Source organism: Corythoichthys intestinalis, chromosome 2 (assembly GCF_030265065.1).
Source record: "Corythoichthys intestinalis isolate RoL2023-P3 chromosome 2, ASM3026506v1, whole genome shotgun sequence".
In the NCBI taxonomy this organism is placed as follows: domain Eukaryota; kingdom Metazoa; phylum Chordata; class Actinopteri; order Syngnathiformes; family Syngnathidae; genus Corythoichthys; species Corythoichthys intestinalis.
Genome location: NC_080396.1, coordinates 39,947,307 through 39,973,155, shown reverse-complemented (window position 1 = coordinate 39,973,155; position 25,849 = coordinate 39,947,307). Strand labels below are relative to the sequence as shown.

Below are 25,849 nucleotides of genomic sequence, written 5' to 3'. Positions count from 1 at the left end.
CACTGGCAGCCAAAGTTGGGGAAAAAAAAAAAAAAAAAAAACATTACCATGTATCAATTTTAAATGGTTGTTTAAAAAAAAAAATATATATATATATATATATATATATATATATATATATATATATTCTAAATACACATACGTATGTGTTTGTATGTATCTGAGTAGAAGTTCACATAATTTCTTTTTACCAATCAGTAGGCTATAGGATGATTTATAAGCTTATGAGTTTATGAGCACTATTGCAAACCTCTATAACACCTTTTTTGAAATGCAAGTCAAAAGACCCAAACAGTGTTTGAGAGGGTTCTTCAGACCATCTGTCAAAAAAAACAGGAAGTGACAGTGCAAAAGAGAAACTCTTGGTCAGAGCTGCAGTAGTAAGTATAAACAATGTTCTCAGCCATAAACTGAGCAAGAGAGAAAACTACATCAATTTAGCATGACCAAAAGTTGCATTCCCATGTAACTAACATTAAAAAAGGTTCTGCAAAATAGCAAATAACTTAAAAAAACAAACAAACAAACAAACAAAAAACAATTCTTTAAAGTTACTGTTCAAACCCAGCCTCGGGCCTGTCTTTGTGGATTTTGCGTGTTCTCGCTGTTCATGTTTCCTCTCACAGCCCCAAAACATGCAATGTAGGTTAATTCAACACTAAAATGTCAATGAGCATGACTGTGAGTATGAATTATTTGTTTTATTTATTTGTCAACTCGTTATATACCTTGCGTCCTTCTTGTAGTCAGCTGGGATAGGCTCCCACACCCCCATCAGCAGTATGCAGTACAGACAATGGATTACAAAAAAACCTTTCCATCACAAAGGAAAACAGTTGAGATTAAGACCAAAATTATTTGTCACCAATATTGTCAATTGCTTAAACTTTTTGGGTAACTCTTTATTTGAATATAGGTTTGTAGGACTGTCATAATTATGACATGAGATCTGTCACATCCATTAAGTGCAATTTAGAAACTAATGTCATTTTTGATGCAAATTTGACAAGAAAAGCTTTAGTTATATCTGAATGGAGGCTATCACTTCACTAATAAAAATAAATAAATAAATACCCCCCCCCCTTTATCGTGCACCTGACAAATGGGCCAGAGTGTGAATAACTAAACGAAAACAAACAAACAAAAACAAAATCAAGAAAAATAAACATAATAAAATCTAGTAAATCCACTTTAAAGCTGGCCAAAACTAAATTTAAGGATAAAAAAAAACAAACTAAAGTATAATATAGTACACAAAACGATTACAATCTAATGTAAATGTTTCATCTTTAAGTGACATAAAAAATTCTAAGAAATTATTTCATTATCATGGTATTTAGCAAAAAAAAAAAAAAAAAAAAAAAAAAAAAAAAAAAAAAATCGGGGAATTTTGGAAATCCAAAATGACTTGAAACAGGAGAAGTTAAGTCTGATTTCACTGCAAACAGTGGGGAAAAAATGTGATGTCTTTATGCAGTGTTTGTAAACTTGCTCCAACTGTATTTATATCTCTTGTCTTCGTGTACCTGTTCCAATTCCGATACAGTGTCATTCAAATCCGGACACAATTGTAACCCTACAGCTTAGATTCCTGCTTTATTGGTCAATTTAATGAATGGAAAAACTACAAAAAAAAAAAAAAATTACCAAATAAGTTCTTGCTTCAAAGTAATGAAATCTAATGTTGCAGGTGCCCGCTTTTCCATAGAAGAGTCTGCCGACAAATAGGAGGCTTTGTCTTAGTAGTCGTAAAGTCCTTAAATTGATAGAATCATGAATTCTGAGATACTGTTGTATTTTAAACAAGAAGATGCAACCATTAATTACTCTAAGCCCTTGGTTGTTGTTCAGTTTTCAAACATGACAATGACCCCAAGCATACAGCCAACAGCACAGAAGCATTTCTTGAGAAGGGCAGGGTCAGTGCTTCAGTGGTCAAGTATGTCTGATGATCTGAACCCAACTGAGCACCTGTGGGGAATTCTGAAGAGACAGGTGGAGTGTCACTCTTCATCCAACATCCAGATTTTAAAATAGGTCATTTTTGAAGCATGGAAAAAGGTTTTTTAAACTTTTAGAAACCTGTTCATTCAATATATACTAGGGCTGTCAAACGATTAAAAATTTTAATCGAGTTAATTACAGCTTAAAAATTAATTAATCATAATTAATCGGAATTCAAACCATCTATACAATGTGCCATATTTTTCTGTAAATTATTGTTGGAATGGAAAGACACAAGATGGATATATACATTCAACATATGGTACATAAGTACTGTATTTGTTTATTATAACAATAAATCAACAAGATGGCAATAACATTATTAACATTCTGTTAAAGTGATCCATGGATAGAAAGACTTGTAGTTCTTAAAAGATAAATGTTAGTACAAGTTATAGAAATTTACATTAAAACCCCTCTTAATGTTTTCGTTTTAATAACATTTGTAAAATTTTCAATCAAAACATAAACTAGTAGCCCGTCATTGTTGATGTCAATAATTACACCATGCTCATGGGTGCTGAAGCACATAAAATCAGTCGCACCCAAACGCCAGCAGAGGGCGACAAAACTCCCCAAAACACAAGTAACAAGTGGACATTGCACTATACTGTCATTTTAATCTGCTTGAGCGGGGCATGTGCGTTAATTGCGTCAAATATTTTAACGTGATTAATTAAAAGAATTAATTACCGCCCGTTAACGCGATAATTTTGACAGCCCTAATATATACATAAACATATAATTGATTATACAACTTAGATTGACATGTAAATGTCAATGTCTAATTTTGGCCAAAACCCAACAGCAGCAAGCATCAACTTGGCAGAGGATACTATGCTTGGTCATGGCCGAAAAGCAGCCAAAGGAACAGCCCAAACCAGCAGCCTGGCTCCTCACCCCTCAGCAGTGGACTGGGATCTACAGTGTATCACAAAAGTCAGTACACCCCTCGCATTTCTGCAGATATTTAAGTACTCTATATCTTTTCATGGGACAACACTGACAAAATGACACTTTGACTCAATGAAAAGTAGTCTGTGTGCAGCTTATATAATAGTGTTAATTTATTTTCCCCCAAAATAACTCAAAATATAGCCATTAATATCTAAAGCCTTGGCAACAAAAGTGAGTACACCCCTTAGTAAATACGTACATCCCTAAATTTCCAAATTGAGTACTGCTTGTCATTTTCCCTCCAAAATGTCATGTGACTCATTACAGGAGTGCTGTCAGCATTGCTGCAGAGATTGAAGAGGTGGGGGGGTCAGCCTGTTAGTGCTCAGACCATACGCTGCACTCTACATCAAATTGGTGTGCATGGCTGTCACCTCAGGAGGAAGCCTCTTCTAAAGACGGTACACTAGTAGACTTGGGCAAGCAGCTCATCTCTCCAGTCCATGTTACAACAACTTCATTTAGGCCAGAAATCGTGCTTACATCAGTATCATCAAGGCAGGTACTATTAATTACTATTAATAGAAAGGGGAGGATCACATAAAAGAGACAACTGCGCATCAGCGGTCAAAGTACCAGGAGCTAGTTGAGCGATGCCAAAGTGGAGGCTAAAGCACGCTGTGAGCCCATTGAAGTGGTGTGCAAGGGCTTTGCTGTGCAAGGTGTTCACTCTACTTGGCTCACAGGTGTCGAGAAGAGGTAAGCCAAGACCACCATGGAGGCAGCAGAGAGAGCCTCTAAATGGCTCTGGATTAGGAGGAGCAATCTCTGGGGTAATGCTACTGGTAGACAAGCTGGCGTCTGATCAACGCTGCCTGGGTCACTGAGAGAAACCCCCGATGATCTCAGGTACATCTTTGAAGATGTGGCCTTAGTGCATCCTAAGATGTATCTCAATTATTATGTATATTATTGAATTTCAAGTCCAAACCCAAAGAAAAAAATAAACCCTTTTTTCCGCAATAGTAGATGTTATTTTTTGAATGTCTTTTTTTTTTTTAAACAGAAATTTATTATCACATTATCTGGCCTTTTTTACATGCTGATTTTGATTTACCTGCATTCCAAAATAATAGCGTTAAAACTGTTATTGTGCATATGGGCACATTGAGCAGATGGGCTGTGGCTCTTCTCTTATTAGTGCAAAAACAAATTAACAACAACTTGCTCTTCGAGTAATAAAGGAAAAATTGATAGAGTTTGGTTTATTATCTTCTCCAATGTTATATCTAATGTGGTGCCAACGGGGGAATCAGTTTGCTCCAGTGAATACACAATGCAACATACTGTACATTAAGAACAGGACCGACAATAAAACCTTCTTTTAAATCTTTACAGATGTAAATTACATTAAAAAGGCTTCAAGTTAGCAACATTTTCAAATCTTGAGCAGTAAAGGACTACAAACTGAGTTCCAAACAAATGTCACACAAAGCATATTGATGGATTGCTTACCGTTGATGTGCTGTGATGTGGTCATGCACATGCAACTCAGCAGGTGTTTAGCAGAATGCCTCTGTAGCACCCCCAACTGGTTAATTTCTTTTCACAGCCAATTGGAGGATGAATCGTTAAAAATGCAAAAGAAAGCATATCTCTTTGCTTTCAAATACATGAGGGACATATTTCCCTCATTATTACAGTGCGTATGTCATTTTGTGCTACTTTCATCTGTGTTTCGGTCCGACACATATTCTTTAGCGGCCGACTGCCCATCTGTGCGTGTACCAGAAATAATACAAAAAGAGGAGCGGATTCAGAGGTGCTGACTGTGAACCAATGACACATGGTAGCACAGAGCCAGAAGGCCCGTGCCCAGCAGATCTCCCAGGGCCGTAAGGTACGGTATGGAGAAGTTGTCAGGGTCCAGCGAACGTCGCCACATTATACGAACGATGAGATCGGCTGCGTAAATTAAGATGGCCACCTGGAACGAGGAAAGCACTCAACTAAGTAAGCAAAAAAAACAAAGAAACGAATTCAAAACTCACAGCTGGGGCATTGCTACAGAAATGGGGTGAAGTAAGCTCTATAATATTGCGAGGTTTGGATTTAGTATCAGAGCTGTAAAAAATAACCAAGGCTGTTAAGTCTTGAGCCAACTAAAGGCACAATTGGTTTCAGTACTTTTATCAACCAGCTGAGGATTTCATTATTTAGAACCAAACAAATTGTCTGACTCAATGACAATAAAGACATTGTATTCTCGTCTAAACGGGCTGCAAAGAAAAAAAAAAAACGTAAACAGGAATTACTATGAATATAAACCAAACTTTTTTTTCTGCACTTATTGTACTGTGAATCAAGAGTATGGAGATTAATAGATTCATAGCAAACAAAAAAATAATCCACCAACAACCATTCAAATTTTATTTAAATTTAGAGTTGTCAATCTAATGCATGTTCATCACAAAATGAAAATGCCAAACCAAGAACCTTGACAATTGTACGCAGGGCATGAAAACCTCACACAAGCGTGCCTCTGGAATAGTTTCACAGTGAATACGATACTGAGTGGCTGTACCTGCAGCAGAGCAGCACAGAGGTAGCAAGCAGCAAATGATAAGGTGATGGCCACCTCATCTCCCTGGAACATAAAGATGGCGTAGAGGAAGACCAGGTGACCAGGCACAACCAGCATCAGCAGCACACGTGCTGACTTGGAGTTCATACCTGTGGGATTTACAAGTGGAGGCTCACTCATGGTAGCAACACAACTGGTTGTGGAACATAATCGGATGGTCTTTTTACTTTCTAAAAATGTATTCATTTCCAGGCATCCTTAAGTATTAATTCTCTTTATTATTTTGCGTTAATCTGGATGTTGACGAAAGTTTTATCAAGATGTAACTAATGTTATTCTTTTCGTCATGCTTAACCTCATTCTATTGTTATCTTCTAACTCTGAACAAAATTGCTTACTGTAGATAAAACTGGTACTCATGAGAATGGTGTCAGCTAATCAAAAATGCTGTGTATAGTCAAAACATAACACTAAATGAGCTGTATTTGCACTACAATACTAGAGATGTCCTGATCCGATCACATGATGGGATATCGGGCCAACGGGCCATTTTTCAGAGGATCGGAATAGCAATAACTTCAATCAGACGCTTCCTGTAGCTGTAAATCAGTCTGGCACATCGATCAGGAGTAATCTTGGGCCCATTCTTCTCTACAAAACTTCTGTAGTTCAGTCAGATTCCTGGGATGTCTGGCATGGATCGCTGTCTTTGTCATGCCACAGCATCTCAATGGGGTTCAAGTCTGAACTTTGACTTTTTTTCCCCTTCCTTTGTCTGTTTTTGTCCTTATAAAACACCTTTTATTGCAATTTTAATGAATTAAAAGTGCTATATCAATTTAATGTGATTGATTAATAGGCCAACTCTAGTGTCATTACTAGGAGTGGGAACCTCTTGGTACCTCACGATTAGGGATGGGAATCGAAATCCGATTCCAATTCAGAACCGGTTCTGAGTGTTTCGAGGCCTCGACATCACAATGAAAAAGCCTTAACGATCCCTTTAACGATCCCTAAAGACGCATATTACGTCGTGACGTGTCTTGTTGTCCAGACGCATCAAACTAGCATGGCGCCAAGAACCACTCGCTCCAAAGTTTGACTACACTTCACCAGGAAAAAGGGTGAAAATGAAAGGTTACGATAGTTTAGCACGAGCGTTGCCGCTGTAAACATAACAATGACGTAGGTTCGAACGCTCGAAAGTGTGTCTTCACTTCACGAGGAAAAATTACAACAAAGCGACTTGCAGTCATTGCGAGATGGAAATAACTGCATCGGGAGGGAATAGACTGCACTGTCCTCACCGAGACGCTAAGGCTCAGTCCTGGCTATACAGCTAGCTAAACTCCCAAATGACGATGCAGAAGACGTTGGTATAATTTGCTGACTTTATTCAACCATCACTTGAAACTAAAAATAGAAATGAAACGAATCAATTTCGTCCCCAATAACAAACAGGTTCGCATCAACGTAAATCAGCGATGATTATCTGCTAACACAGTCATAACAAACAGTTAGCATGCGTTCGCTAGCATTAGCACATCGTTTAAACCACTACACAACTGGATTTAAGTGTCCGATCGCGAGTGGAAACACACAACAACAACACAGATGATGATACATACAGGCCTTGGCTCTGTGGATATTTTACAAACATTAACAAAGAACGTAGGCTCGTGGCAGTGTTTCCCTTTCTCACTAACTCGCTCACTGGCTTGGATGCGGCATTTCTTCATCTTCGCGCTCTTCTTCGCGTGAGGAAGCGCAAGGGCGCCACCACTTGAGCGTGATAGCGCCATAAAAACTAAAAGGCATGCATTTCAATATACTGGTAAATAAAACAGGGGTCCCCAAACTACGGCCTGCGGCTCCATATTTTGTCCGGCCCCCTGAACAATTCCAGAGAGCATTTGAATTTTTTTTTGTTTTTTTCTCCCTCAGTAGTGTTATTTATTTCCTGGCCTTTTTCAGTGAATAACTCAGAGAGGGTTATTTGGTTATTATCTATTTAATTAATAGTGCTATTATTATTTATTATTATTATATTATATTATTATTTTTATTTTATTTACTTTTGTTCCGTGAAGAATCCACAGAGCGTTATTTGATTGTGGCTTTCTGAAAAACAATAATTTTTTTTTACATTTCGCACTCCTGTAATCATCACACTTTTTCTGTTACAAACTGACCCCGGCCTCTCATCAGAGAAGGGAAAAGTTATTTGGCCCTCACAGGAAAAAGTTTGGGGACATTGCCAAAGGCAGAACAATGACCTATATGCCAAAATATACCAATATTTTTTATTTCTATTAGAAAAATGTTTCAGTAAAATGTTACACATTCTTGTGCATTTGCCACTTATTGCCACAGTTAACATTGAGGCTTTGGGCCTCTTTTGACCTCGTTGTGAGTTTGTAAGGTTGTGACTTCTGATTAAACAAACTTGATGCCAATCAAAATGTTTGTTCTTCTTTTTCCCGAAATTAGAATCGATAAGAGAATCGATAAAGAATCGAATCGTTAAGCAATATCGATAATGGAATCGGAATCGTAAAAATCGTATCAATTCCCATCCCTACTCACGATACGAGACGATTTGCGATACAAAGCTCACGATAATGATGATCTGACAATATGGCGATACAGCGATTATCGATACATTGGTCAGGAAATCGTTCTAGGATATTTTACAAAAAACTAATTAACAGAAAAACAAGGTTCTAGTATGAGTTGGAATTAGGTTATCACTAGTAGACATCCAATCCATTTGAACTGGGAGGGTGGCAGTGAATAAACATTCGTTCATTCGCTGCCATCCCTCCCACTTCAAACGGATTGAACGTCTATGGCTGTCAGTGGCAGTCAATGCCAGGCAATTAGGTAATTTCGGGCCATTTATGGTCTAATTGGAATAGCACCAAACAAAAGTTCCAGCATCATCACCTTGTCCAATTCAGATTCTTGACTCTTGACACCGGTTAAAAGGATCGTGTTTTTACTTAAAAAAAAAAAAAAAAATTCTGTCTCTTACCCTCCCTCCTGCTACAATATATTGATGATGTTACCTGAGGAAAAGAATGTCATGTAGGGATTTGGCCAATGCTGCCGCATCTTGAAGGGCAACACTCCTGGGATGCTCCAAAGGTGCAGGTAGGTTGACAGTCTGCTGGCTTGGATGGCTACTAAATTACCTCCAACGCCTAGACCAGTGAAAATTGACATTGAGTAAACCAGTCAGAATATACTATTTTACACAACTGAAAGCAGATGGGCACTGAGGTGAAGATTTAGCACTCCTAGGATCTTAAACTTGAAGCCTGGGGGAGGGAGAGGGTGGGGATATCTTGCAGCCAATGACTTGACATCAAATTTCCATTCTATTGTGGCCTCTGTGATTTTAGCAGAGAGGTTGCCCTTAGTGTTTTTTTTTTTTTGCTTTTTTTTTGAGAAAGGTATGTCAGATGAACACTGTACTAAAAATGCTGAATAACTGCTACATGCTTTTCTGATATTGCTCTCACTCATCTTACCATTAATAACTGGTGTAAACACAGCCATTCCCACAAAGTTGGGATTACTGACCGTCTTGTCCAGTATTACGCCTCCAAGGCTGCAAACACACAAAATCAGAAAATATGGAACCACATGGGAAATGTCCATTTTACATCCTCCACTTAAAAAACCCCCATTGACATTAGTGTGTGTTTTGCTTCTACATACCTGCTAATACACATGGCGATTAAAACAGGCTGCCATCCTGAGCAAAGAATTTCCCTACTCTGAGGGTTCTGACGGGCCACAAGAACCCACAATGGGATAAGAGCCAGGAACACCAGACATACAAGGGGAGAAAGGTACCATGTATCTGTAGCCCAAAGAGGATTAATGGGTTAATGTCATTGATATTTGTTCGTCACTAAATCTGCTTATTACCACCAAAAAAATATAGCCAGAATTAAGGGGCTTCTGACTCAACAAGACATAGAAAAAGTTATGCATGCATTCATTTTTCAGCGGAGTGGACTATTGCAACGGTATACAGTATTTACAGGTCTTGATAAAAAATCAGTCAGGAAGCTGCAGCTAGTACCGAACGCTGCAGCCAGAGTCCTCACATATACAAGGAAACCGAACCACATTACACCGGTTTTTGAAATCGTTACACTGGCTTCCAGTGAGTCAAAGGATAGACTATAAAATACTACTGCTCGTCTACAAAACACTTAATGGCCTTGGACCAAAATACATGCTTGATTTGTTCGATTCCTATGAAACATCTAGACCCCTAAGGTCGTCTGGAACCGGTCTGCTGTATGTTACAAGAACAAGAACCAAGCAGGGTGAGGCAGCATTTAGTTATTATGCTCCTCACCACTGGAACAAGTTACCTGAAGGTCTGAAGTATGCTCAAACTGTTAGCTCCTTTAAATCAGGGCTAAAAACGCTTTTGCTTAGCACTGCATATCCATAACTCTATATATTTTAATTAGGGCTGTCAAACGGTTAAAATTTTTAATCGAGTTAATTACATCTTAAAAATTAATTAATCGTAATTAATCGCAATTCAAACCATCTATAAAATATGCCATATTTTTCTGTAAATTATATATATATTCTGTAAAATAAATTGTTGGAATGGAAAGATAAGACACAAGATGGATATATACATTCAACATACGGTACATAAGGACTGTAGTGGGCATTTCACTCTACTGTCATTTAAATCTGTCTATGCTGTCCTCACTCCGAAGCGTCTACTTTTTCCAAAGCTAGACAGCTAGTGAACGACGCCTTAATAATCAGACTTCTTCCTTTTTCATCTGATTTATTAATAAAATGGCCTCAAAACATTGTCCTCTTTAGACCGTAGTAAAACTACACAAAAAAAGTACACAAGCATTGCATTAGCAACAACGTTAGCTTAGCACGCTATACAGGTTCACTAAACATAAACAAAAAGCGCCTCATACAAAAAATATAACATTTCGCTTACTAACATAATATGTACATTCTTTACAACAACCATACTTACGGACAAATCTTGTCCAAGGATCATATAAGCACAACATTACAACGTAGGCGTCAGCCCGAGACGTCGTGCAGCCATATTGAACTGGCAAGAAAGCAATAAACCATGTCGCAAAGCGACCACAAGAGTTCGCTGTTAGACAGCACAAAAAACCTTGCTGTAAAACATACCAAAAGGCAGAATACTGTCTGAGCGGGACATGTGCGTTAATTTCGTCAAATATTTTAACGTGATTAATTAAAAAAATTAATTACCGCGCGTTAACGCGATAATTTTGACAGCCCTAATTTTAACCTATTTGCCTTTCTATTCCTCTTGTGCTTTATCTCCATTACTGATTTCAATTATCATTAGTAGTAGCAGTTTTTAATTTTTATTCATTCTTTCATTTTCCATGCCACTTTTTTATTTATTTATTTTTTATTCTATTCGTGTTTAAATGCGATTTTTATGTATAATTTTATTTCCTGTTTCGATTGTCTTTGTTTTTACATTCAATTAATTTTATATGATTTTTATGTTCTTCATGTGATATAAAGCACTTTGAACTGCCTTGTGTTGATGTGTGCTATATAAATAAATTTGCCTTTGCCTTTGTTCAGCACAGCACATAATTTTGTAACAACAAAACTGACTAAATGTAGCAAGAAAGCTGCTATTGTAACTAAAAATATTTGTAAATTTGCAGATTGGAATATGAGATGCCAAATGCAAATCTTGTACGTGATTAGTTATTACAGCAGTTGACTCTGAACTTTATAAGTTAATGTTACTTATTATTACTGAGTAGTCGGCCAATTGTTCATCCCCTTGTGTTAGAAAACTTTTTGTGCAGTTAGGAGCCCTGGCATACTAAAGTTGCTCAGCTGTATGCCATGTGTATTTACTCACCTATGTATTCATACAAGGTGCTGCTGACCCCTGCCAGCAGGGAAAGAGTGATCAAATCACCCAAACTGGCAGCTAAGGGGGTGGCCACATTATCTGGATTGATTCCTACCTTCCTGGACCCGATGATTACTCCAATCATCAGCAAGCCTGTTAGGGAGAAGAATTGAAAAGTGTTTTATTGTAAAAATAGTAGCAATGAAATATTATGTTACATTGTTCATATTATATTCATTCAGAATCCTTGTGAGAAATATTGTCCAGTCAGTCTTTACAACTACCTATTTCAATGTGATACAGTATTTTTTGCCAACTTGATTACTGAAAAACCATTTTTGGGTTTATGTTACGACCATGTATTTGAGGTTTACTTCAGAACACCAAATATTTATTGGTAAATCCTGATTTAGGATCATATTTTGAACCATATTTCATGACATGACTACCTTGTACGCCTGAAACAATTTAAAACAACAGATTAGGTAATTTATAGTGGTCCACAGGAATTTGATAGGATATGATGTAGAGCAAAAGAGCATTTCCAGAGTCACTGACCTAAAGAAAGAGCAGCCACGAATGCGGTGACGATGCTACTAGCACACAGAACAGCTGCCTGGTTAAATTCAATACCCCCTCTAGAAATTGCTCCTAAACACACAGCTGCAACAGCTGCAAGAAAGCCTACAACAGTCGCTTGAACCTGGGGAGAGTGAACAATGACATGACGATTAATAATGGCATTTATGATACGAGAAAATGCTTATGGGAGTAAATTCTTGGAGACAAGCCCAGTTTTTGCCCAACGCTTGTGCTCAACAGCAATGCACCTCACGAAGATGGCGAGGAGCGGCATATAAATAATGACAATGCAGGTCAGTAATGACAATGCTTGTTAAATTGGTAAACTGCTGTATACTGGCTAATATAATGGTATAGTAATCTTGGTTCCCTACCTTGGAGATACTTTCTCACATGTTACATGTTTGCTGAGGCTGTCGTAATTGTATGACGTCGAACACTACACGTGCTGAATGACGCCTTCTTTGCCACAGCAACCCGTCAGATGGGTCAATAATGTGGCCCAGTCTGAACAGGCCCAATTCCGATTTGGACACTCGCTAATAAAATATGTCAACAGCCAGCCCTAAAAATCAGATTTCAGGACGAAACAGATTGGAATACCGGTTTCAGTACTGACATTTCGGTGACAAAAACACATTTTAAATCACATTTTGACCAAAGATTTTCGGCAACCAAATTTTCGGCACATTTCTGATGGAATGGAAGAAAATATGTGTGTCACAATGATGACAACTGTTGAAAACTCAACTGTGGACATAACAATACTCACTAACACCAACCAATCAAAGCAGACCTTACTTGTATTAGTGCAAGATTGCAGCACACCATGGTCCACTGTTTATTCGGGTCATCCAATTGTCCTGTGTTGGCCTAGAGACATGACAAGAAAACAAAATTCAACAGAACAAACTCAAAAATGCATCTGAAATAATAATGTAAAGAGTAAATAGGATCATAAAGGTTTTAAATAGTTAGAACATGAAGTTCTTGTATGACACATGGTACAAAATTCAAGCCAAATTTATGTAATGTAACATTATAAATGAGTGAAACGATGGTGCACGCTGATGAGCCATTCATAATCCCAAATTTCCAGCTGAGTTTGAGACTTCTTAAAGTTCCATTTTTTTGTTCCAAAAGCAACAAATACTGAAACTGGAGACTATTGATGTGTTCCAATGTGCACATGGCCATCCAATTTCAATTTACTGTGAATTTTAAGTATCCACGGATTTGCTACCTATTGTATGTTGAAAATCATCAGGATTTGGACAGTGCAGACATTTTCATGCCGAGACAAGTGTCTGCTTAATAGAATATGCATGCACCATACTCTGTTAAATTCTCTTATAGTTTATTTGGTTTTGGATCTTAAGTTACCTCATCTGAAATAAAGATGACAAAAAACATTATGAGTTTTCCCGCCCTCAAATACAAAAAATGAAGCCCAGATAAATTTGCAGAAAAGATGTACTACATTTAAACTCCTTCACAGTTTCAGGCTCTTAGCTCCATCTCATAATGAAAGTTGGCAGGCCTACAAACTTGGTCAAACTATAATGTTAAGTTTATATTGCTTCTAGTAAGAAAACATATGGGTAAACTTGATCCAAGTGGGCAAGCTGAAATTTGCCATGGTTAAGTAAAAAGGGTAAGTACCCTGAAATGTTAAATTTGAGCTCTGAATAATATCCGTATCATATCTTACTGCAGTGGAGAGGCGTGCTGCAAGGGTCATTTCCAGGTTTCCTTTGAGTCCAACCAGCGCAGGCACCAGGATAAACACCTCTGTGATTACTTTGAACACATCCCAGTGCTGAAACACAGACATAAAATGGAACAATGTTGAGATAATTAAGAAAGGAAATGAACAATAAATAGGATTCCTCATTTGAAAAATAGATTTTTTTAATTTAGTGAAGAGAACACATTAACCTTCACAGATGTAGATTATGAATTTACAGTCTTATTCACGCTTTCTGACTACTAGCCGACACGGCAGGTTCATGGAGTTTAGGTCTTTAAATAGATGTACATAGAACAGAACAGCACAGCTGCCAAGAGAGAAGTGATATGGAAGAGAGTAGGGCAGGGAAGGAGCAAGGAAAGATGTGCAGTAAAAAAGGGAATGTTATGGATCTCAAAAACATAATTTACTGAAAAACAACTTACATCGGAAAGAGGGATATGAAGTTAATGTGTAATATTTATGTATCTCCTGGTCTTAAAGCAGTGTTGTTTCTCCATGTAAAACAAGTGCTGCACCAATACGGTTTTTTGGCTTTCAATACCGATTTCGTTTCCGGGCCGTAGCGACTTATAAGTATGCAGTACAAAATATTTATGAACAATGATGTCCCACTTTGTACTCTAGACTGTATACACTTGGTTTTGACACCTAAAAGTTAATCATGCTCATGTTTTGTCTGACTGATTTGCATACTTGTATCAGGTCCATGACGATACCAGCAAAGACCAGTCCGAGGCCTGACACTAGGAATGGCACCACAACTTGAAGCGCAATGAGACACGAGCTCTCTGGTAGAAAACCATGTTCCGAGTGTGTCAGCTTCCACGTCACACCTCGTAACTTGTTCCCCTGGTAGGAAAGCTCCAGCTCAAGATGAGTCACAGCCATATTACGTGAAAGGGCTATCTAAGTTTAATGTAGTCGTGCCAGCCCAGCAAATGTAAAGATGTGAGCAGTTGAATCCAGAAAGAAATTCAGCTCCAAACAATATTGGATTAAAGTCAAAAGCCCTTGTGGTTCATCCACAAATAAACTAAAATGTTATAAAAATTCAAGAAATAACATCAGCTTTCACCTTGACTACGGGAGAATCTCACACGAAATTAAGCAATAATGGGGGGTGGGGGGGCGATTTAAGGTCTCATGATGACAGGGTTAGGCCATTTGATTGACAAGTGCAATCACCATCATAAACAAGGAGTCTAAATTTAAAAATGAAATATACTGTATATAGTCAATCCGTGCCGATACAATCGCATTTGGAGTAAATTTAATCTGTAATGACTATTTATAAAAAAAAAAAAAGTTTAGTTTGCAGTTTAGAGAGAAAAAAAAAACCAAGGAGGTAGAGGCTAAATATTACAACTTTCAACAAAATATGCTGATGTCATGTTAAAAAAATCATAAATGATGTTACAATGGACCAACATATTATTCATTTGACTTTAAAGTCATTAAAATTCTTAGTGTAATTTACACAGACGGATTTTGGTTAGTTTCTAAAACTGTCACCATTTGATATTAGGAATGAAATAAATATTTCAAGTCTGTTTTCATGACATTTTTCAGGATGGCAATTTATGGTTAGTTTGTCCACAAGCCATGCAATGATGCACGACATCATGTCCCACTGGTGAGTCAGCAGTGATGAACTGATCCATTTCCTGGCACAACTTGGGATCACTGTATCCCCAGGATATAAAAATGTCTCTAGTCACCCAGTCATTCAGGAGAAAAAGTTCTTCAAAGGAAAATACAATTTAAAATCACAAAAGAATATTAATATCCAAGCAGTCTTCATTGGATTTAGTCACCATTTTAATCCTTTCAGATTTAATCTTGACCTCCTGAGCAGAACCATAGCCACATCAACAAAAATGACAATGTGACAGTATATTGATTAAATCCAATCATCTGAGAGTCTGGAATGAGCATCCTTTCTACTGCTGTCTGTCCAATGCCTTTTTTAAAAGCGAGGGGAAACAAAACTGGTCCATGCTAATAATATGCATCCTGAAATATCCTAAAATGCAGGAGCTGATGTCTGAGGGCTCCAGTTGTTCTCCTCTTTTGTACAGCATCAGGGAAGTGCTGCTCCGCTCCCCTCCTCTCTGACGAAGCAGATAAGAGGCAGGGCTGGCTCCACTACACGTCATGCTTATTCCAGAAAGAAATGACCATCTTACTCTTTTAAAATCTTGCTTTTTCTCAGAACTAGTCTCCCTTGCAAGGAGTGACTATACTGTATGCGTATTTACATAACAGCGTCCTTATTCTTTTTGATCAACCTTCTCTATAAAACATGCCCTTACCTTCGTTTTCATATTTTTTTAAATTTTTTATTTTTTTTTACAAATCCAGGTAATTCTCCTAGCAGGGGTTGCCACAGAGAGCCTACTTCTAACTTGCATGATACTGTATGTAGGACTCAGTTTCTGATGTCAGATTGCTTCCTGACACATTCCTCCCACTTAGCCAGGTTTGACCAGAGAGCCATGGTGCTTGGTTGTTGAATCATTGATAGCTATGACTGCAGAGAGATTATTGTAAATGCAACATGCAATTGTTTAATTAGTGCTGTAAGATATGGAAAAAATTTGTATCATAAGGTTTGAAATTTCATATCACGGTAACAATATGCCACAAAATCAACTTTTCAAATACCGCATTTTCTGCACTATAAGGCACACCTAAAAGCCTTCAATTTTCTCATAAGCAAACAGCCAATGCTCTTTATTTATGGATCAATATTGGTTAACCATGGCTTGACATTCTCTATAGCGCGGCAGCATCTAGTGTATGCATAACGCAACCCCTACTACTACTACTACTACTACTACTACTACTACTACTACTACTACTAATGCCCTGTATGTGAAAACAATTTTAAAATAGGCCGTTGAGGGTGCGCCTTATACTCTGATGCAACTTATAGTGGTGAAAAATATGGGTAATTGAAGAAACAATAAACAGAAGATTTTTTCCCTCTCACTTTATTTTGAATTGACATGAAACAGACATGACCCTAAAGTGAAATGCATCAAGTAGTGCTGCGATATAAAAGCATCTAACACAAGTGGCACAACAGTACACAATTATTATTTTTTGCCTAAATTTAAATACTGTATATTCACTATTTCTTATGAATGGGAAGACACTAACATAAGTGTTAGCCATAGATATATAAAGTAGTATGTAGTGCTGCAACGATTAATCGAATAACTCGAGTATTCTATTAGAAGAAAAGATTCGAATTAAATTTTGCTGCCTCGAGTATTCGTTTAATTAAGGTGGCGTTGTAATGATTTATTTTGAAAGTGTTTGCATTTAGTTTTATTGATTTGGGTGGATATACTGGCTTCTAGTCTGACTCATTTCACATGGCTGAATCCAGGTGCTCCCTGTTAAGACAAACATAACAAAGTTTTTGTTTGAGCTAATGTTTTTTTTTTTTTTTCTAATGCATTCGTAATTTAGTTTATAGGTATCTTTAGCCTAGCCTGGCTCTGCCAGACTATTCTCCCTGTATTTTTCAAACACTGAGAGAAATAGTCTGGGAACCATCCCATTAACGGCCTTTTCGAGCAGATACAAAATCAATCGACAAATCAGATTCGTTTATTTGCGTGACGTGTTCTTCACGAGCAACGTCACTCTTGCGCGTCGAAAGTCGTCTCTTCAGCAACACAGATGGTGAACGGCAGAGCCGAGAATATGTTCCAATCCACGGTAAAATCAGTTTTAAATGACCAAAAACACATCGAAACGAGTCATTGACAACAGTCTGTCTCGCGCTAGCCATGTCGAATAAACTCCGCTCTCTTCGTATGTTTACTTCCGCGCGCAAGTCCCTCGTCCTGCCGTCGCCATTTTTCTAACGTCACGTCTGCCCGTCGCTGATTGGTCCACTCCGCTGTCTGTTTGCTGTGGATTGCTCCGCCCTGGAAATTGTTTCCGTGGGAATGGTGGCCAGACTCAATAGCTGGAACAGCGTTGAGTCTGGTGTACCAGGCTATCTTTAGCCTATTTTTGTGGGAATAAGTGTCTGAACCATTTGTTAAGAGCATTGTAAAAAAGTTAGCATTTTATAGCATTTAAACTATATCCTCATCTATTTTTTTTTTTTTTTTGTACCATTTGGGGCTCAGGCTAGTTGGAGTTACCATAATAATTTAAGTTGATGATTGATTATAATCAGGGAAGCACATAAGAGTTTAGGTGTAGTTTTCAAATAATTACTAGAAGTTCTTGCTTGGTACTCATGTGTCGTTTCTTGGTGCTCACGATTTCATTCCATTCCTGGGACGTGAGCATCTTAACAGAAATTATCTGAACCCCCCCCCCCAAAAAAAAGAAAAACGTAAGAAAAAAGTATATGAACACAAAAGTACACATTTGAAACAAAAATAAATGTACACATTTTTTTTTTACTAAATAGATTTAAGCAAAAAGTGGTTGTGTTAAACAAATCAGGACCCATATATATATTCGTTACTGACTGGAGTGACACGAACAAAACATAATCATTTGGTATTAGCGTATAGCAGTGCTTCTCAAATAGTAGGGTGCAGACCCCCAGGGGGGCGCAGAGCGATGCGGGGGGCGGCGCATGTGAACTCAGGAAAATATTTCTTTTCCGTACTAGAATAAAGTGTAATTGCACATCCACTCAGTGGGTGGCAGTACTCTCATATTCTGAGTGTGCTCAGTATTTTTAACCAAACAAGAACACACAGCAAAGACCACTGGAGATATGAAGAGCTAAGACGAGGAAATATGATGAAGCGTATGTAGCGTTTGGCTTTGACTTTTAATACAGTGGGAGAGGAGCAAAAAGACCTGACTGTTTACTGTGTCTAAAAATGTTTGCAGCGGAGAGCAGGAAACCAAATCGATTAAGAGGTCACCTAAAGACATTAGACGCCTATCACTGTGATATACTGCTTGATTTTTTCTCAGCGAACACATGCCAAATATTGCCAACAATCGTCCCGCTTTGTCAGTGTTACATCAGTAAATCAGTGAGCACTGTTAGCATCATATAAGGTGGCGTTCCAAGTTGCTCAGTGCACAATAATCCTGCACCACAGCAAAGGAGCTGATACTGCCTGCAGCAAAAATGTAAACTGTCCCTCTGTCCAATGACACTGTCATTTTTGTTCTATTTATTTTTGTTTTTTTGGTCAAATTGTTTGGCATATGGTCCTCATGAGTTAACGTTACTAATCTATTTGAATTATTATTTGTTGACTTTATTAAATTTAATGTTTAGTGTCAAGTGGTCAAAAAAAATGTACCTTCAGTGTATTTTTTAGTTTGGATGTGACTTTTTTTTTCTTCTTAATTCAGATAAATTGATGCGTTTAAGTCTTTTCTGGTTCTAGTCCTGACCTGAGCGAGGGGGATCGGAACGCGGTCGGTGCGGGGCTGCCCGGTTACAATGGTGCCATGACCCGGATCGGCAGCGAAGGTTTTCAGGGGGTTAGTGTAACGGATACACGCAGGTCTGTGTGCGGTGCGTGGTAAACCTTCCCTCCGATGCCTTCATCTGGGTGCGCTGGCGTCTAGGCCATCAGCTTGAGCTTATGGCCTAGTGGTTAGTGGCTCCGCTTGCCGTGCGGCGCAGGTTCGAATCGTAACCTGAGTGAGGGGTATCGGAACGCGGTCGGTGCGGCGCGGTTACACACAAAGCAAGGGGCAGGTCTACCATTGACTTTTTGCAATTTCTCCTACTATATGGGTTGGCTTCAACCACAAATGGTGGTTACTGCCACACTTTGGTTGCTGCTATATCAGAAGGGCTCAGAACAAGAAAGAAACTAGAAACTTAAGGTGAAAATAAATAAATTAGCAACTAATCAATGAATTAGTTGACACCTATTAATGATCAATTTAAATCTATTAGTTGCTTGGAGCGTAATGTGTGCTTTTTGTTACAGGCTGGCTGACAAAGCCTGTAGTAGACTTTACTTTTGTATGACTTTTGTAGTAGACTGTAGACCTAATATCAATTGCCCAGTCAGACAGGACACCAATGGTGAACTGATGATGCGCAAAGTGTGAGCCAATGAGGATAAATGTGATAACCAGGGCAGGTAAAAGAGGAATGATAAACACATTAGCTCATCACGAAGCAGCAAGAAACACACTTGATAGAAGGTAGTGAACAGAAAACATGTGGTGGGGGGATTAGCGAAGCCCCACATCCATATTTCCAAGTGCTGCTAAATTATTGTACTGTTCTCTCATTACATATATTAAGGAAAGGGGAGACTTCCAAAATGAAAGGAAAATAATGTCAATAAGACTGAACACTCAAACAGCATAAACTTCTGCATTTTTTCCCTTGTGCTTTCGTAAATTGTTTCAGTGAGAAACACGCAAAAAAATATAGAATAAACCACTCGCCTTCACATTATCAAGCACCATCCCAGCCAACACCATTCCCATTCCAGCCAGAAGGTATGGAAAAAGAACCTGCAGACATATTGCTCGGGATGACTCCTCTTCAATTTTGGCGACTGCTACTTTGGTTCGTGCTTCCAATGGATTTTTAGGAAGTGGCTGAATGATTGAGGGCAAGTTGAACTCATCCTGTCCTTTCAAGGTACTACTCAGAACTGCACTGGGAGCTGTGCCAGGGCTCTTTCCCTTCGAACGGGACTTTTTATTCCTTTTTCTCTGGCGAGGTTGTTGTGATGTCTTGTCTTCGCCAGGCATGATGTCAGTGCTCGGCCTAGTGGCAGTGGTTTAATCTATGAAAACACAAATTCAATTAGAGATTAAAGAAGACAGTGATAGACTAATGCATGTGTTTTACAATTGTCGCGTACTGCAATTGGAATTATTAAAAATGTTTTTGCACAGTAACTAATTGACCATCTGGAATGAATGACAATAGAATTAAATAAAAATGGTGTTTATCTCTGCCAGAAATTAAATTTCATTTGTTGATGGGTGTATGGTACCAGAGTGATTAGTGTGCCTGCCTTAGTTGAGATGTTTTGTGACCAAATCTCAATTCAGGCCTTCATTTGTTGGACTTTGCTTTTTGTCCACATAATTGTGTGAGACAAAACAGTATCTGTGGACACAAGTGTGAATAGTTATCTGTCGGTATGCATCACTCTATTAACTGATGACCAGTTCAGGTTGTTAGTTTCCTGTCTTCTGACCAAAGGTCAGCTGACTTCAGCTCACTTGCAACCTAAATGAGGGAAAACACTATAGAACCATTAATCAAATTTTTTACACCAAACACCACCTAAAAAAATACTCCGCTCTATAAGTACTATACCAGCATCACAGCCAACAGTACAACAGTACAGCGTAAGAGGCTGAAATGTTCTATCAAAAGTAACTGAGCACAAACCTACTGTAACTCTAAAGACTGAGGTAGTGGTTTTAATAAATATCATTGTGCTTAAATATGATTTAAAAAATTCCTTCAAGGATTGTATTACATACAAAACTTAAATAGATGTGCAGTACTCAGCAAATGCGCAGAAGAAATGTTCTAAGCAGACTGAAGATTTAATTCATGAATTCTTTTACATACTATGAGAGGCTGCGCGTGGTGGTACTCGTACTACACTTTTAAGAATCTGTGCTATAGAAAATGGATGGATATTTCAGTGTTGGGCCTATGCCCCCTCAAAAGTCTTGGTCTATGCTTGGTCGCAAATTTAAAAAACATACAGTATCATAATAAAAATAATAAGTTATTTATATTGAAAATATTGCATGTTTTCTCAGAGGAAAGCCCGATCAATGAAAAGTCAGTTACAGTATATAACATGGGGGCACAGGTTCAACTGTTCTTAATAAATTGGACATGGCAGCGTGTTTTTGGTGTGCTGAATACGTCATGATGATATCCATCGCCGTTTCTGTCCTGCTTATCCGCACTAGGGTTGTGAGAGTGATGAAAAATATCTCAGCTGACTTTGGACGAGTGACGATCAGGAGTGTGACTGATTCAGGGGCGTACAGCATGCAGAATTAACACGTTTTAAATCTAATAAGTTGAGTTGCCCTGAACTCGAAAACTGGATCAATCAAGTCAAGCACAGTATAGTAATCAGCAACAGCGTAGGTTTGCATAGGGACGATACGGACATAACACTACCAACTTTTCAAGATGCTCAAATTGTTCCCACCAACTTTTAAGCAACCTTATTTGCATTATATAATGAGTTCAGATATACGTATAGGTCATTTAGAGTGTCTTCCCATATGTTTTAAGGATCGAATTGACCCTACCATTATTAAGTGAATTACTTTCATTATCTTCAGACTTACATTGACCCCTTTTCACTTGCTGAATGTGCCAGTCAAACTTTTTTTTAATCAAACGGACGTTTGATTGGCTGATGACTTGACCCCCTTCCCTCCCACACACACGCAACCTCAGCCCTGACACAAATATAACATGCCGCCTCCTCCGTCCCCTTCGAAGACGAGGAATATTAGTTTTTTTCCCGTCAGCAGCACCCACTGTAAGTAATGTAAAAAGATGTCAGTGTTGTGGTGTAGGGGAACACACCACTAATTTTGCTCCTGAAAATCTTGGGACAAATGTTTATTTTTGGCATACCTGGATAAATAAGAGATTATTATCAGGTTTGCATTTATTGTGTCTGTTAATATAATCTGTTATCTGTTAATATAATCTATGTTCGAATATTGCAATTTAAATTTGCTAACAAAATCCAGACATTTATTCTGGAAGTTTTCAAAATGTTTCTTTAGTAGGTTTTGAAAACAAAGGTTGGAATCAAATGGTATATCACCTGAACCAATACATATGCACTGCAAAAACACACCTTCTTAAAACAAGTTAAATTCCCTTGTTTTCAGTGTAAATCTACTAGAAATAAGTGAAAATATCTGCCAGTGCTTCAAGAAACTTGTACTCATTTAGATTTCTTGAAACTAGTCTTTAACACTCAAAACAAGATGGAGAAAATTATTTGAATAGACTTAAGAAAAAATATCAGACTAAGACGTGATAAATTTGCAGTGTGAATTTAGAATAATACATTTATTTTGCATTGATTATTATCGTCCCTACCAATATTGAGACCAAACCTACACCCTTGGTAATCAGTACAATTAAGTCCGCTACCCTTACTTTGAGTGAAACTAGTGCACATCCTCGACAAAATGACGTCATCAGTAGTCTTCATAAATCGAGTCACCATGGAAACGGATCCTCCGATCAGTTTGGACTTGGATGGGGTAATGCTGGCGTTCAAGTAATATGAAAATATTCATGCAACAAACACTGCTATAGCAGGGCTTCATGTTGGGGGGCGATCAGTATAACGTTAGAATTTAAAATGAATAAAACAAATAAAGGTTAGTTTTACAAAGACTGTTATAGTGGTGACTTTATGGAACGAATCGATCAGGATTTCTCTCATTTCAGGATCAACTTTCCACATAACCTGTTTGCTGGCATACCCCAGGTGCCGATTGCAGAGCGCATATTGAAAAACACGCATGCATACAGTACTTGTAATCACACCGATTTAAAATATTATATTTAGCCCAAGAATCATGTTTTGCGAAAGTCTGAGTACTGCGTAGGGAAAATACGCAAACGCCACAGCCAAACATTTAATCGTTCACATGTTTTACAACTCAATCCACAAACGGTATTTAAAAAAAAAAAAAATTAAATACACACATTAAACTGCCAAGGTGTCCCGGAAATCAGCGTGAGAGCCCTCATTTATTTGTATCCATTACACGGGGATGGAAAAAACTGAATTTTGACAGAGATTCTGTCGAGTGAACACCGGAAGTCGCCACGCGGACATCCCATAATTTCACTCCTCTGGAAACCTCTGCAAAACTACGTGCCCTCTGATTGGCTGGGAAAATTGGGAATGTTGTGAAATGCTGTTAGCCTGCCCCCGTGTGGATATCTACTGTAACTGTATCGTCTCGGTTTTACGGTACTTTTAAAAGGCACACTTTTGCACTGTCTGTTTAAAAACAAATGTTCGATAAATCAACATCAAAACGTCCTGCGTCATAAAAACTAAATTTCCTTGACAATATTGTTTTTTGTTTCGTTGAAATACTGCACACTCACTGGATGTGTTGCGGATTTTTGTGCAGGACAGTAAGATGATAAAAAACAACAACATTCCACTTCTTTTAGGCATAGAAAAGGGCATTTTCCCTTTGTGAACATCCTGATCAAGCCTGAGAAAAGAACCTGGTGTCTTCTCTCGTCCCAAAATGCAACTTACAGTTCACCATGCTATAATAAACTAAATGGGTTCAGCTGACTTAATGTGAGGTTGAGATTTAATTTATTGTCCTTACCTTTGTCTTCGGAGTTTGTGGATGCAGCCGACTTCGCCGCAAACTTCCAAGAATAACTACGCTATGTTCTGAGAGAAACTGTGTGCATGTGTGTCTGTCACCATTTTTAGCCTAAATGTATAATCTATATTGAGTCTAAGAATATTTTCCTTGAGCTTACTGTGTGTCTTGAGTACTACATGCAATATTATGAAGCAGTGCGCAGGCATGGGGCGCCGTCTTGTATTTCATAGCTGGCAGATTAGAAAACTCCCCTCCACCCCGTCCTCCTGTCCTATTCCATCTCTGCTAGAGTTGATGACAGCAGTCAACATAACTTACGCTTTGTCATACATGGAGCTGAAATACTCAACACGGTAATTTCCTAATAAGTTGAAGTATGACTGTTCTTTTTTAAGGCTTAATTCTACTGAGCTAAGCAGTTTTAGTTCTCCTTTGACTTCTTAAAGTACACATGTTGATTGTGAATTGCAGCCTGTCTGACATAAGAGGAATTCTGTGACATGCTCACGATACTATATCAAAATGCATTCACATTGCATCACTCTCGCTTGTAAAACGATTCATCCTCGTGCACACTGTATTTTATAATACAACATGCAGTTAATTCACAGAGACGGGGCGCTGGCAAATAAAGCCTCTCACCCCAAAGATACATATGTATCTGGTTATAGTTATGCAAAGGGTAATCATACTTATACAACGGGTAAAGTGAATTTACTGAAGCTGGATCAACTTCTGAGCACATGCAATACTTTGAGGGGGAATCCCGTATGGTAAACATACATATTGTTCCACTTTAGTCATGAGACCACAATCTATCTTTTTGATCCTTGAAGCTTCTTTCAGATGGTCATTAGGAACGGTATGAAGTAATACTGTACAGTTAAGAGAAGAGCGACTCCTCATCGAATTTCTTACATTGTTCAATCCTTTGCCATAGTGGTAAGACTTGTTAACTGCTTTTTATATGTTTTATGTCTGGGGGCTATATTTTATAATGTATAGACTTTTTTTGTCCCAACATACAAGGCAACGTTTTAGAAATTAAATTGACCAATAGCAGTTCTCCATCTCACCACTAGATAGTAGCATACTACTGTAGATAAATGAAAGTTTTTTTTTCTTTTTTAACAGCTGACTTCTACCATCCATCCATCCATCCATCCATCCACCCACCCACCCACCCATCCATCCATCCATCCATCCATCCATCCATCCATCCATCCATCCATCCATCCATCCATCCATCCATCCATCCATCCATCCATCCATCTAAACTGACCTCCAGCATTGAGATGGGTTAAACCCTGGACTGGTTGCCAGTCAATCGTAGGCCACATAAAGGTAAACAATTTATAGACATACTGTATGTTCTAACATAGCAAATTTTATTGTCCCATTTAAATCTTAGGGTTATTTAGAGGCCCCCAATTAATATAAAATGCATGTTTTTGGAATGTGGAATGAAGCCAGAGTACCAAGACATATTACAAGCATGCGTGGCTAACGTAGATGTCCTCACAACCATAACACTATGCTCATTACAGTAATAGGACGTGACAAACGATGTTAGAGCTTAACAAGCAATCAGCATCTAAATGCGAGTAACTTTTCTGTCATCTTTGATTGTCAAGTCTGCCCTCATTACTCTGCTTTTCGGTCTGTTTCTTTGTTAGTATTGCAGTCTTTTAGATCTTGCAACACTGAAACCCTTCATCTTTAAACTCAAAGTCAGAATCATTTAAAATGTGTGCTGTCAATTGAGCTGTCA

General features: G+C 38.2%; 1 protein-coding gene across 4 annotated transcripts; it reads right to left on the bottom strand.

The window, feature by feature from the left end:
* Nucleotides 1–1,362: 1,362 nt before the first annotated feature.
* Nucleotides 1,363–24,229, bottom strand: LOC130912328 (solute carrier family 41 member 3-like). 4 transcript variants are annotated; one of them, XM_057830342.1, is made up of 12 exons: nt 23,429–23,565; nt 20,727–20,821; nt 20,146–20,492; nt 13,696–13,803; nt 12,786–12,857; nt 11,961–12,105; nt 11,409–11,555; nt 9,209–9,353; nt 9,019–9,098; nt 8,554–8,688; nt 5,486–5,634; nt 1,364–4,888 (listed from the first exon to the last, which is right to left on the bottom strand). In XM_057830342.1, the coding sequence occupies exons 3-12, from the start codon at nt 20,455–20,457 to the stop codon at nt 4,718–4,720; spliced, it is 1,464 nt and encodes a 487-aa protein (XP_057686325.1). In that variant the 5' UTR covers nt 20,458–20,492; nt 20,727–20,821; nt 23,429–23,565; the 3' UTR covers nt 1,364–4,717. The 4 variants fall into 4 exon arrangements, with proteins under 4 accessions (XP_057686327.1, XP_057686325.1, XP_057686326.1 ...); XM_057830343.1 differs by lacking the exons at nt 20,727–20,821; nt 23,429–23,565 and adding an exon at nt 24,076–24,229; XM_057830341.1 differs by lacking the exon at nt 20,727–20,821 and having other exon boundaries at nt 23,429–23,581.
* Between the last annotated feature and the right edge of the window lie 1,620 nt (nt 24,230–25,849).